This window comes from Periplaneta americana, chromosome 17, assembly GCF_040183065.1.
Source record: "Periplaneta americana isolate PAMFEO1 chromosome 17, P.americana_PAMFEO1_priV1, whole genome shotgun sequence".
In the NCBI taxonomy this organism is placed as follows: domain Eukaryota; kingdom Metazoa; phylum Arthropoda; class Insecta; order Blattodea; family Blattidae; genus Periplaneta; species Periplaneta americana.
Window position 1 is genome coordinate 32,507,578 of NC_091133.1, and position 13,839 is coordinate 32,521,416.

The 13,839-nt window shown below is 35.1% G+C and overlaps 1 protein-coding gene across 1 annotated transcript in view; it reads right to left on the bottom strand.

Moving 5' to 3' along the window:
- The window catches only part of amon (prohormone processing protease amontillado), a 637,284-nt gene that overhangs the window by 359,177 nt on the left and 264,268 nt on the right, over positions 1-13,839 (bottom strand). Inside the window, exon 4 of the mRNA XM_069816284.1 lies at positions 11,480-11,556. Within this exon, the coding sequence (XP_069672385.1) occupies positions 11,480-11,556 (77 nt within the window). The remainder of the gene's footprint in view (positions 1-11,479; positions 11,557-13,839) is intronic.

Below are 13,839 nucleotides of genomic sequence, written 5' to 3' on the forward strand. Positions count from 1 at the left end.
TCAGGATCCAAAATTTAATTTTCAATTCAGTATTACAATATTAACATGGAATACATTAATTAAACATTATATAAACCAAAAGTAGATACATGTGGGTAGATTTTCAACGTGGAATTTAAAAAATATTTTGCTTCAACACAATACAGAACAATCTTCCCTTGCATCACTACAACACTCAACTGGATGCGGACCGCCTGGGTGTTAATCAATCATCAATTTTCACTATGTATTTACTGTTGTTAATCCCTTCCTGCATTGGGGATTTCTGACGTGCAGACATCTGGTTTGTATTTACTGTCTAGGAACATCAACTTCAGTAACTCTGAAAAATATAATTTTTCCCAGCTAGATTGAAATTCTGGCCCACTGTGGAGCTCCTGCCAGGTTGAATGACAGAGGTTCAATAAAAAAGGCTCTTTCTGCAGAGGTTAACATTTGAAACACCTCTCGTGAAAGGTATCTTGAAATTGTTAAATTATTTGCTTATATTTATGGTAGACTCCGGTAGATTTCATGTACAGTCCCAGAAACAAAAAATGGTCATACTCTGGAAGCATTTTACAAAGCACGAGTCACACCACAACAATTTAACAATGGTTTTCAACCCAGTATTCGAAACTAAGAAAAAGAAGCCGTGGTATGATGGAGATTGTACCATAGTTTTAGAAACAAATAAACAGGCAAAATTTAAATTGTTACAGGATCCAGTCCAGACGAATAGAGATAATTATTCCAATGAAAGACGGGAAGCAAGTCGTACACCTAAGAATAAAAAAAGAGATTACTTGAAGGAAAAACTGAATGAGGTAGAAACAAATAGTAAGAACAAAAACATTAGAGATTCATATATAGGCATAAAGGAATTTAAGGAAGGATATCAGGCAAGGGTGAACGTGATAAAGGATGAGAATGGAGGCTTGCTTGCAGACTCTCATTCAATCCTGAACAGATGGAAAAACTATTTTGGGAAACTATTAAATGTACATAGGCCAAATGCAAATCATCGGTAAGAAATTCAAATACAAACTGCTGACACATTTATACCCGAAACTACACTTTCTGAAGTCTAAATAGAGATAGAAAAGCTGAAAAAGTACAAGTCTACAGTTATCGATCAAGTTCCAACAGAATTAATACAAGAGGATGGAAGTGCATTATCTAGTGAAATTTATATTTGCTATTTAGGAAAAGGAAATTCTTCCAGAACATAGGAAAGAGCCCATAATTGTACCTAATTTTAAGAAGGTGGACAGTACAAACTGTAGTAACTTTCGAGGAATATCACTTTTGTTGATGTCGTACAAAATTTTGTCCATTATCCTTTCGAGAAAATTAACTTCATATGTAGATGAAATTATTGGGGATCATCAATGTGATTTTAGGCGTAATAGAAATAAATAAAAAGTACATATAAAATAGTACATCAATATAAAAAAGAGGATACAATAATATTAGCAAAATTTGAGGACTGAATGAGCAACGCTCGTGTTAGGCCGCAGTTCAAATATATTATTATTGAGGAATGTAGAAATAAAATAAAATAGGAATATCGAAAAGTAATAGATCGACTATTGATAAGATTTTTTGTATTCTACAGATATTGGAGAAAACATGGTAGTATAAGTGTACAGTACATCAGTTATTCGGGTCTAGGGCATTTCGTAACCGGACATTTCGTCACCGTTATAGTTTATCATCTATTTTTCATTAGTTTTTTGGTCATTAAATACATTTTGTAATCATGTTTTTGTCACTGAGGAGAGTTTGTCATCGAAGATATGTCGTCACCATATGCATTTTGTCATCATTTTTTATGCTGAGGAAATTTCGTCACCAAAATAATAATTGTATGTCGTCGTAAAATAGATGACGTAACTTACGCTGAAGTTCCAGCTTCAGCTTTCATTGCTTCTGCACATTCCGCATCTCCAAGTCTACCCCAAATTGCTGAGTGGTTCGAATGCTCTGTAGGTTCTTTTATAATGTATTTTTTTTTATCTGAAGAAGTAGTCATTAGTGAATTACAAATATAGCGCTGATCACATCTCCATACAACCCCGGTCTTCGTATATTTGTGCTTTGTATACGTATGTCCATTATAGATGAATTTATCTCTTGCTCCATTAGCTTTTACGAATCGAAATAATTGCGTCAGACCTTAACTTGAAGATTTTGAAGCCAATGAATCCTGTAAGTTGAAGATTTCAAATCTAAAAAATCAATGTATCCTCAGAAACGAAATGCACAATATGAACACAATGAAGTAGGGGGTTTTATATTACTTATCATTTTATATTGGTATGGTCAAGGGAAACGACACGCGAATGGGAGAAAAATTGTGGTGGCGAATAGTGATGAGGAAATTAAATTGGTGACAAAATATGGTGGTGACAAAAGTGATGGGATGACAAAATATGGTGGTGACAAAAATGAATCGGTGGCAAAATGTTGCAGTGGCAAAATGTAATGTGTAACGAAATCACCGGGTGACGACAATTCTGGATCTCCAGTTATTCATAGATTTCCAAACAGCATATGACTTGGGTAAGAGAGAACTAGCACGCCACTGAACACTGATATGTTGGAATAGTTTCGCTCCAGAGATGTAAGTGAATGGAATTTATAGAATGTTAATCTATTGCGCTCCGAAGGGCGAGATTTCCCATCCCAGCTACAGGGGCCGGATCCAGGCTCTTTTGCTTTTTAGCTATGCACACTATATGACTACTTCGAGAACCACAATATGGAAAATATATTTAGCTTTTATAAATAACGAATCCATATCAAATAACAGAGTGTAGAGTGCATGATTCTATGAACTGCTAGCAAGGTGTATGAGAGTGGTCGAACTCGGTTATTTTGTTGACTCAGTGTACACAGACTTACGAGCCATCGTGTGCTTCGATTCTGGAACGCGACGCGAGGAAGTGACTCGCTGTTCTCATATTAATGAGTCTTGGTACAGAGGACAGACTCAATAATGCATGCCTGTGTAATGCTCGCTCGCACTTGACGATTTTTACATTCGCTTGCTGTGCTGCTGCGCCTGTATCGTGTTTGCAGACGGTAACAACAGATGGCACCAAAGTTTGCTATGATTTTCATAGGTCTTCCCACCTTTATTATCTTTTAAAAATATTTGTACGCGTTTTTTTATATTATCTAACGATTTTTATATTGTTTTAATCCAAGCAAAGAACTAATTCGGTTGTATAAAAATTCCGCTACTGCTGACGGATTTAAGAAACGTGTTTCGCTTTGCCACTCGACGTAATGGCTATACTAAAGAAGCAGTATAAAATGAAAATCACTGGAAAACAACGCTGCTACTCATGCTGATATAATGATTTTTACCTTAGACACCTTGAGAAGATACATAACAACGTAAGCGACTGATTGGTTACTCATTGCTTTATACTGTATGTTGGAAATTTAGCTGAATGGAATTACTAGACATTCGATGTCTGATGTAAATTGTTATATTGATATTCAGTTTGCTACTCTTTATTTGTTGTTAGGTTGATCTGATTGATTAGTTTATACCTGGTTGTTTTTAGTAGCTAAGCGTCTGAATGGGATGAAGGTGATAATGCCGGTGAAATAAGTCCGGGGTCCGGCACTGAAAGTTATCCAGCATTTGCTCATATTGGGTTGAGGGAAAACCCCGGAAAAAACCTCAACCAGGCAAATTGTCCCGACCGGGAATCGAACCTGGGCCACCTCGTTTCGCAGCCAGACGCGCTAGCCGTAACTCCACAGGTGTGGACTACCTGCTTGTTACGTAGCTTTTTAAGTCTTAAGTATACTATGGACAGTTGTTGTCACGTAACTACTACGGAAGGGTCTATGAGACCTCTGTTTATTTTACATATTTATAAAATAAGAATTTGTTATCTACAGCATCTGTACCATACTGACCATTGACATAATATGACTACAGAATAATATAATATGTAAATTTAAGTCATTTGGAAAATTTAAATAGTCTAAAACAGTTACAAAGAATAGAAATAACAAAAATGCAGTAATGACTTGCTGCTTTTCTCAACATTTTCATTTTTAAACTTATTAAACGATTATATTATCATGTTTTATATTGTCAAAATAATAAGAATTCAGAATATAATGCTAACATTTACTACATTTCAACATGTCAGTGTCTTCAGAAGATAATTCTTCAGAACCAAAAAATTAAACTTTACATGACATTTGGTTTCCTGATATCTGGTTGGTGGTTGTTTGGCCGATGTTCTTTTCATAGTTGGTTGCCTGTTGTTTTGTTGATGATTTGTCAGCTAATTAGTTAGTGGTAGAAATGAGGTGAGGTAAAGTCAGGTGAGATGGTGATGGAGATTTTTTTGATGCCAAAAGGGAACCGGAACTCCTAGAGAAAACTCCTGTGTTACCTGGGCTACGGGCTTGCCCAACACGTCATAAATCAGGGGCACGCCGGGACCAATTCAGGGTCTACAAGATTATAAGTCCAGCACTCTAGCCGTGCGGAATATAAATTTATAATACCCTACTGGAAATCAAACTTAGTTGTACTATATCTATGGTTAAAATCGCTATTGAGTAATACAAGTGAAAGCTCTGAAATATTTTCCGAAACTACCAGCTCGTGTGAATCATGTAGGCTAAATAGCAAAATAGAACTCCAGATGTATGCCAAGGATAGGCTATATAGAAGGAAAATGGAGACTAACAAAAACGGCATTCTTCCAATGACAATTTTGGGCTATGGTCTAGTATTCCAAGTCGCGATAGAGATATTATACTGCAACAAACTTTCATGAATTATGATTTATTTGAATATAAGGCTTACCTACTTCTAGCTTCACAAGAAAAATAAACATCCCGGTTATAGGGTCAGAAATCGATAAAGTTTTGTTGAAAGTAACCTCTAAATCAAATTAAAGTACCACTCCATTCACAAGAATTAAAGTTTGTTTAAAAATTAATGAATATACTTTGTATAGCTCCTTGTACGCGATCATTTTTTAATTCGATAATTTAGAAGAAAACTTATTAAAAATGATCAATATTTAAAAAGATTTTTGAAACACTGTTTCATATTGTTAAAAATTTGACAAGAATTTAAAATATGTGCTTCAAGTTAATTATAACTTAAGCTGGCCTACCCACCAAATATTCAAATATATGATAAATATGTAGATTGTTTGGGGAAAAACTAGGCTACGCAAAATAATTTTTGTATTATTTCACTGTGTGGTACCTTAAAAAGAAGGGAATTAAGACTCCATATTGTTTTAAAGCAAAAATATTTACGATCAGTACAGAATTAGTTTCTAATTCGTTATTTTACGACGCTTTATCAACTGGTATGATTATCTAACATCTGAATAATATGAAGGTGATAGTACCAGCGAAATGAGTCCAGGGTCCAGCGTCGAAAGCTATCCAGCATTTGCTCCTAATGGGTTGAGGAAAACTCCAGAAAAGACCTCAACCAGGTAATTTGTCACAACCAGCATTTGAGCCCGGGCTCTCTTTTTTCACGATCTGGTATGCTAACTGTTACTCCACAGCGGTGGTGATTAGAATTTTCTTCATTTAAAAATACATATAATAATAATAATAATAATAATAATAATAATAATAATAATAATAATAATAATAATAGTTTTATTTTCCCTGGCAGAGTTAAGGCCATCAGGCATTCTCTTCCACTCAACCATGATCAAATCAAATCACATGCAGAAAAATACGTACCGGTATACAAATATTAACTCAAAAATAATAATAAACATAATAAAGTAAAAAAAGAGAGATATACACATATACACAATTAGTATTAACTTTAAAATAGAAATAAAAGATATATGTAATAAAAAGAGACTGAATAAATAATCACAAACAGGAAAATACAGTCCATTATACAAGTATTAACTTAAAAAAAAAGAATTAATACATATGAATATAATCTCACAACTAAAGGAATAGTACAATAATAGTATGATCAGCACAGCACGTGTTACATTGAGACAATGACAATTACCTAGATATGTATTAGTGTTAATGGAAAAATAAAGTAATGATTGTGTAAAATAATAATAATAATAATAATAATAATAATAATAATAATAATAATAATAATAATAATAATAATAAATAAAAATTACATATAAAAAAACTAATTCTATGCATTTAAACAACCTAATTTTAAACAACTGAGGACTAAGACTACCCCTGATTTCCAGCGGCAGCGAATTCCATGTGCGGGCCATGATTATTGAGAAAGAACTTGAGTACAGAGATGTATGATGACGTGGTATTGATAACAACAGATTGTGCTGTGAACGTGTATTACGATTATGATGTGAAGTAGGAGAGTAAACCGAGAGGCAAGGTAGTTGGGTGTGGAATCATGTATAATTCGATATAGCAGGGAAAGATAGTGTACTGAACGCCGATCTTGTATATGATCATGTCGGCGGATATTGGAAATAAATCGGACGCAGACATTATCTACACGTTGAAGTTTTTGAGAAAGTTCAGCACTTAGGTCGCTATATAAAACATCACAGTAGTCAAAGAGAGGCATTACAAGGGTCTGTACTAGAATTTGTTTGAGTTTTGTAGGAAGGAAATTTTTCAGGCGTTTCAAAGAATGCATGATAGAGAAAACTTTTCCACAGATATATCTAATTTGCGTATTCCAGGTCATATTAGAGTCGAAATAGATGCCGAGTTTTTTTACAATAGCACTGAAAGGAATTATTTTTTTGTTGAGAGAGACAGGCTGAAGGGTATTCATATTAATGGAGGATAAAAACCTTTGCTGCCCCAAGAGAATGGCTTGGCTTTTATCTGGATTGATATTTAGCACAAATTTTCTTGCCCAATTATTAATTGACAAAAGTTCGTCATTGTGGCTCGACAAACGTTCATTAAGAGTATCAGGCCGAGAGTGTATACATTGTTACTTAACTCGAGATATCTACTTTGAAATTTTTTCATACTCATTATTTTACTCCATTTTATTGCGGTATTCAACAGAACCCACGGCGTACTGGCATTAGTTTAATTCAAATAATTTTATTAACCCGCAAATAATCTTTCTCGGCCAGGACGCCGAGGAAAAATAAATGTAGACAATTTCTTAAATATGGTAATTGACGCCATAGTATTTTCGAATTCCAATTGTCAACCCTTCAATCAATTGAAACATGTTTTTACATATTTCCAACAGAATCAAAGACTTTCAAAGAATTGTGAGTAACATGATAATAAAGCATGTAAAGTATCGGCAAGTCTTCAGAAGTCTTGTGAAGCGTAGTATTTTAAGGAAATTTAATCGTGTACAAGCAGTTTTAAATTTTATTGTCACATACTTTCACACTCTACAGAATTTAAGAGGATATACTGCGAAACGTTCTGGATTATCTAATCATTTATCACTTCATTGTTTCAATACTAAAATATGGTGCCAAAGTGGATTTTCTTAGTGTAGATAGCCCAATAGCCAGGAAACGTCTTCTTCTTCTTCTCTTTCATGTAGGCGTTAATGTATAATGAATCAAGACTTTTCAACTTATTTTTGTTTGTTTGTTTTTTTTTTGTTTTTTTTTTTTTTGACTTCTCTTTCCAGTTGGATTCTTCTCTCTTCCAATGGTAACGATTCTCTCCAGGAAACGCCATGAGCAGGGGCACGTATTTATGGGATTAATTCCATCATTTGTGTTTTTTTTTTAATATTAGTGTCGGCGGAGACTGTTGGAGATTGATTTGTACTCTTGGCCGAGATTAATGGAAAATTTGGAAAAATACAATTATTTTGCAATTGGAGTGCGTGTAATAAATCAGTATGAATATTACTTTTCAAATAATTAACATTAGGCTACAGGTTCGTTGAATTCTGGTACAGGTGCGGTATGGCCAATAGACAATATCTTTTGGATTGAGACTGTATTTAATACACATTCATTAAAAACGAAAAAAAAAAAAAAAACTTGTAGCCTCAAATTAACACTTTCAAATTATTAGTGAAATATTGAATTCTCAGTTTTTTGAGATCACTAATGTAATCAGAACACCTGGAATAATATGTAATGTAGCCTACTTGAAAATATAGAACAAAGTGAAGTGAAAAAAAAAACGAAAAAAACTCAGAATTTGAAATTCGCTATTAAACGATGCAATAGTAATAATTCGCGAATGTGTTTATATTTTGCTATTAGAACTCTATGTCGCGATTTGTCGCGATTGTTTTATCCACATATTATTAATCAGAATCACTTAATTCGTAAAGAGTAGTACAAATCTATTGTATATCTATTATATCGTGATTTTCGCGATCTCCATAAATACTCAGCCCTGGCCATGGGTTGTAATTGAGGGATTAGCTGGAAGAAGGGCGTAATTCTAATTACGGCGTTTATCCTTAAAATGGCTATATGTGTTCTTTGGCGACTTTTCTACCAACCACCACAATGTCATGCTTCTACTCCCAATAGTTTGCATTAGAGAGGTATTATTGAATTGCGTCCGTCTTCCATCTTACTACTGTGGTTCGAGGACCGGCGAAGGCAATTGCAAGGGTGTTCGCGTTGTCTGACGAATGTTCTGATCTATCCTATCTTTCGCCTAATGGAAGCGAAAATAACCTTTCTGATGTTGAAATTATCAGTGAAAATAAATTACATACATAAAGGTAGAAAACGGAAACGTTTTAAGAAATTATGAAATAATAATCTAGCAAGAAGAAACGAAGCTGGGTTGGAAAGAGTGAATGATGCTGAAACTGATGAGGAGAGGAAAAGGAATTGGCTGGGTCACTGGTTGAGAAAAAACTGCCTTCTGAAGGATGTACTGGAAGGAATGGTGAACGGGAGAAGAGTTCGGGGCAGAAGAAGATATCAGATGATAGACGACATTAAGATATATGTGGATCATATGAGAAGACAAAGAAGAAGACAGAAAGTAGGAAAGAACTGGAGAATACTGGGTTTGCAGTGAAAGATCTGTCCATGGACAGAACACTATGGATGAATAAATATACAAAGTGACGACAAAATTACGGCAAAGTTTACACAAGTAGGTCAGGAAAAACGGTGAAAGAAATACAGTATTATTATTTATGTTTGTCAATGGAGAATAAATACTGGGTGTTCAGTTCAAAATGTGTCATGGCTCGCTGTATGCCGTCATGTGGCTAGCCGATGAGCCTAGAGAATTCAATCTTCCTACACTTCCGCAGTGCTGTATAACCTTAGAGGCAGAGAAGTTGCCTAGCAAGTACGGCGTTCATTCTGAAGAGTACGTACCGATACGTACGGTAACGCCGGTAGTGGCAGTAATGTGAACTGTTTGGAAATACGTACTGTCGGGATATGGGGAGAGGGTTAAGACGATTACTTACGTATTTGTTGACATTAACTTCGACGGTCAACATGGACACGGAGCATTTGATTTGTGTTGTGGAATGTTACCGTACGCAACCGATGATAACAAATACCCTGCGTACGACTTGCCGGCGCAAAACGCAGTTCGAAAGAGGTTATGGTAGCACACAGATCGTACAGATCGCCATCTGTTGCTACGACGTTCAAGTTATACCGTACACGTTCTCAAGTTCAGATTGAAGAACGCCTTAAATAATAGGCAACTTCTCTAACATATAAGCTGAAACTGGCTTCAAATAGGTGACCCAACAACAGTGACGTCATGACACACTTTGAAATGATCACCCAGTATAAGATCCTAATAATATAGGCGTATGCAGTGTTATAAAATGTTAGATCCAGCTATCAATGTCATTTAGGAACGACCATATTTCCGACAGGTTAGCAGCAAAACATTTAAGACAGTTGCTGCTAGAAGAAATATGAGATGTCTACAGAGGAACAAGCCATTTTCCATTGAGGATTTTGAAAACTGGAATCAAAAATCAACAGAATACATTTCTTATGGGATATTTGGAGAGGAGGATCATTAAGCAACGTCAAACAACTGTAAAACCACAGCACCGAGGATATTATTGGGTATATAGTAACATGACTGTGAGGAATTTACATGTAAGTCCTTTATTCTGTCATTGTTTAAAATATCGAAGAAACGACTGATAACTGTACAAAACTAGATGATACTGTAATGACAGATATGAGAGGCAAACACTCCAATAGACCTCATAGATGTTGTTATGTTAGGTTATTGGATCACTTAAAGTAGTATAGTGTTTGTAAGCCTATATCTCAGGTATTTTCAGTTAAAATGATAACGTGAAATAAGTGGGATTATTATTATAAATGTTGTGATAACAATTTAGTAAAAGAAGATATTTTTTTTTGTAGAACATACATTGTAATTATCTTTATTATTGTAGTATAAACCTATATATAGCCTTTCCTATAGGAAATATAGAAAAGTTAACAGTATTGAAGTATTTTCAACCTTCTTCTATGGAAGAAGGGCGTAATAAAAAGAAATTGAATGCTTCGTTCTCGTACAATATTAAAACATTAATCATGGAACTCATTGTAATCACAAAAGAACGTATTATCCTACAATATATATGAATAGTGGCATATTCCAACAAGAGATGCAGGGTACAGATAGCTTTTGTTGATTATCTCAAAACTATGTTTTCTGAGTTACGCCCTTCTTCTAGCTAACCCCTCAATTATCTGTCACTCCTGCTAGTAGTGAAGTCCAGATGTAGGAAAATGTGGCTTATGAACTTTCCCATAGCATATTTAATATTAATTTTCACTAATATTCTGGAATTCTTGTATATCCAACGTAGATTTTTCATCGTCTTTACGAATTCTTCTCTGATAAAACGTTCTTCTTTTATCATGGAATCATCTCTCGAAATCATATTTCAAAGCACTTACTATCATAGACCGTCTTAAGAAATTTATTACAATACAGAAATAGTTCATTATTTAAAGATAGGCCTGCACATTTCCGAAAGACATGAACAATTTACATAAGTATAGCTTGAATACAGTTGGAGCGCGGTGCCGACCACACCACCTCATTCAAGTGTTGAGGTCAAGAAAGCATGGGGCTGTACCATCATGCCCCGTCCCCAAAGTCACTTCATGGCATGTGCAGGGACTACCTTTACCATTTTTAGAGCTTGAATAGCTTAGAATTGTTACACATCGAATCTAACGTTGTCAAATCAACCGGAGCCTTACTTCCAACACGTTTCAGAGTTGAAAAGTGTCCTGAATTTCGATATTTGTCTTCTGGTTACGTGACGTGAGAAACAAGTTTCCAGACGAAGAAATCTTTTCAGTGCTAAAGTTTTATCAGTATTATACGCTCGAAGAAACACAAATTTATGTTCTAACGTATCTATTTCGTGTAGAACAATCTATATGTTACTCAAAATCAGGGATGCTATATAAAATGTATTACTATTCATTTCTGAGGTATGCTATTGTCAAACGGACTGAGACCAAGCGAAGCGAATCCAGCTTGTCGCTTCGGAACACAATGTTGTACTCACCTATTGAACCAATCGTCCGTGTAGCGTGGATAAGGGTACGGGTCGTTACTGCTGAAGTCGTAGCTAGCTCGGGCGTTCTACAAAGAAGAAAATATTCGAGTTAGAAAATAACGGTTTATTCAAGCACAATACTTGATACATTAGAAAGGCTAATAAATTCCACAATAAACGTGAATATAAATGTCAAAACATTTAGGTCATTTGGGTATATCATAGATGTAGAACCGAGATTCTTTGTGAGGTATTTGAATTTTACTTTTCACTTTTGTTTATATCATTCTGGTTTTAGTTTCAATTTGGTATATTCTTTACACAATAACTCAGCTTATAAGTACGTCAAAATAATAGAAAAATTGTGTTGTGGACCTATGGTAGATATGGCTAAAATGTCATTTGTCAACTTTAAAAGAGATATACATTCTGTTTAAACATAATGCTAACCTCTGCCAAAGTTACGTATTGTATTGTATTGTATTGTATTGTATTGTATTGTATTGTATTGTATTGTATTGTATTGTATTGTATTATATTATATTATATTATATTATATTATATTATATTATATTATATTTCCCGCTTCTCCACTTCTTGTTGTCTAGAGTAGGATTGTTGATGAGTATCTTACATGTTCCTTGTTATTTTTATAAATATCAGTGAAATTAGCGGCTGTAATTGAGCATTTTTAAGGTAATATTATACATCATTGCATTTGCAGACGATGCCCTACTGCTTGTCAAATCTAAATGTATAAACAGTCTTATACCCGCAGCAAACATTGCCTTAAAAACAATCTCGAAATGGGGAGCAGGAAACAAATTGAAATTTAATCCTACTATGAGTAAAGCAATGCTAACCATTAGAATACATAGAGTAGCACCCGCACCTCCACTCATAATGGAAGGAGAAAATATTCCATTCGTCGACACAATGAACTACCTAGGAGTTATCCTTAACAAAAAGCTGACATTTAGACCGCATCTCGAGTATGTGGCAACAAAAGCAAGCAAGCTTCTTCCAGGTTTGTCTACTGCCACCAGGCCTACGTGGGGGCTTAATTCCGACATTCTCAAAATAATATACCGAGGAGCAGTAGAGCCATTAATTCTTTATTGTGTATCGGTATTCCAGGAAGTTCTGCATAAGAAATATGCCCAGAATAGACTCTTAAAGACCCAAAGAAAATATGCTCTACGAATCTGCAAAGCATACCGCACAATATCAACAGATGCGGCGCTAGTCATTGCTGGTATAGAGCCACTCCACTTGATCGGACTCTACAAAGCAGGCATAAGCGACATAAAACGGAATCGGAAGACAACATTTCAAGAATTATCCTTTGATCCACAATACACATCACATTTTCTGGCCGCAGGACACCCGAGACTACAGCACGACCGCTATCAATCTCACAACTGTAGCGATATGCATACGTATGAAATTTACACAGATGGATCAAGCATTAACGAATGCGTTGGCTGTGCATTTGTCATCTATTGTGAGGGCATAGAGGTGCATACAAAACCAACGAGTTGGAAAGAGAAAGATATAGAGTGGCCATTGCGCCGCCATGTTTGAAGAAAATTGAACGACCGTCTGCCATTAAATTAAGCGCCCAAAACAAAGTGGGCGTGGCGATAAGTAACATTGCAATCGTCAGCTGTCAAAATTTCGTTTGCATAAATCAGTTAAACTGAAGTGGAAAAACTTAGTATTTCGTCAAATATGTGCTAGTAACGTAATCTAAAATAAAGACCTTATGTACGCTAAATTCAAAACACTTGAGCTGTTCCTAGAAGGAAAGCTTAAAAGAATAACCTAAGCAAAATTGTCATGTACGTATGACAAGAAGTCCTAGCAAATATACTGAAGAAAATGGTAATATTCCTAGGTTCTTTTAAATGCGACCTGCAAGATTGCCTATAAAATGAACGAGTATGATTCGGATGATTTTATTAAATTGTTTTCCCAGTCTCTACACGTTGCAAAACTATTTATTATATCATAAGATATAGAATGAAAGTAGGCCCTAACTCTAACTGTAGTAAACAACCTTTACTTCCAAGCTTGTAACTTGGGTAATACATGACCAAACACGCTTTCAGTTTTTTTTTTTGTTACAGTAGAGTATAATTATCGAAATGTGAACGTGAGGCCAACAGCCGGCTGGTTTGTCTGAGCCTTTCAAGGGCTGTGGCACCACAGATTATTATTAGTGTATAATTGAGCACCCAGTGCAATAATGGGGTAAGTAGTTCATACATACCCCATTATTGCATGTAGGTGCTGAATTATGTTCTTTCATGTCGTTCCAGTCAAAATACTAACAACAATACGGCCTACCCAAGAGTTTTGCGTTATTT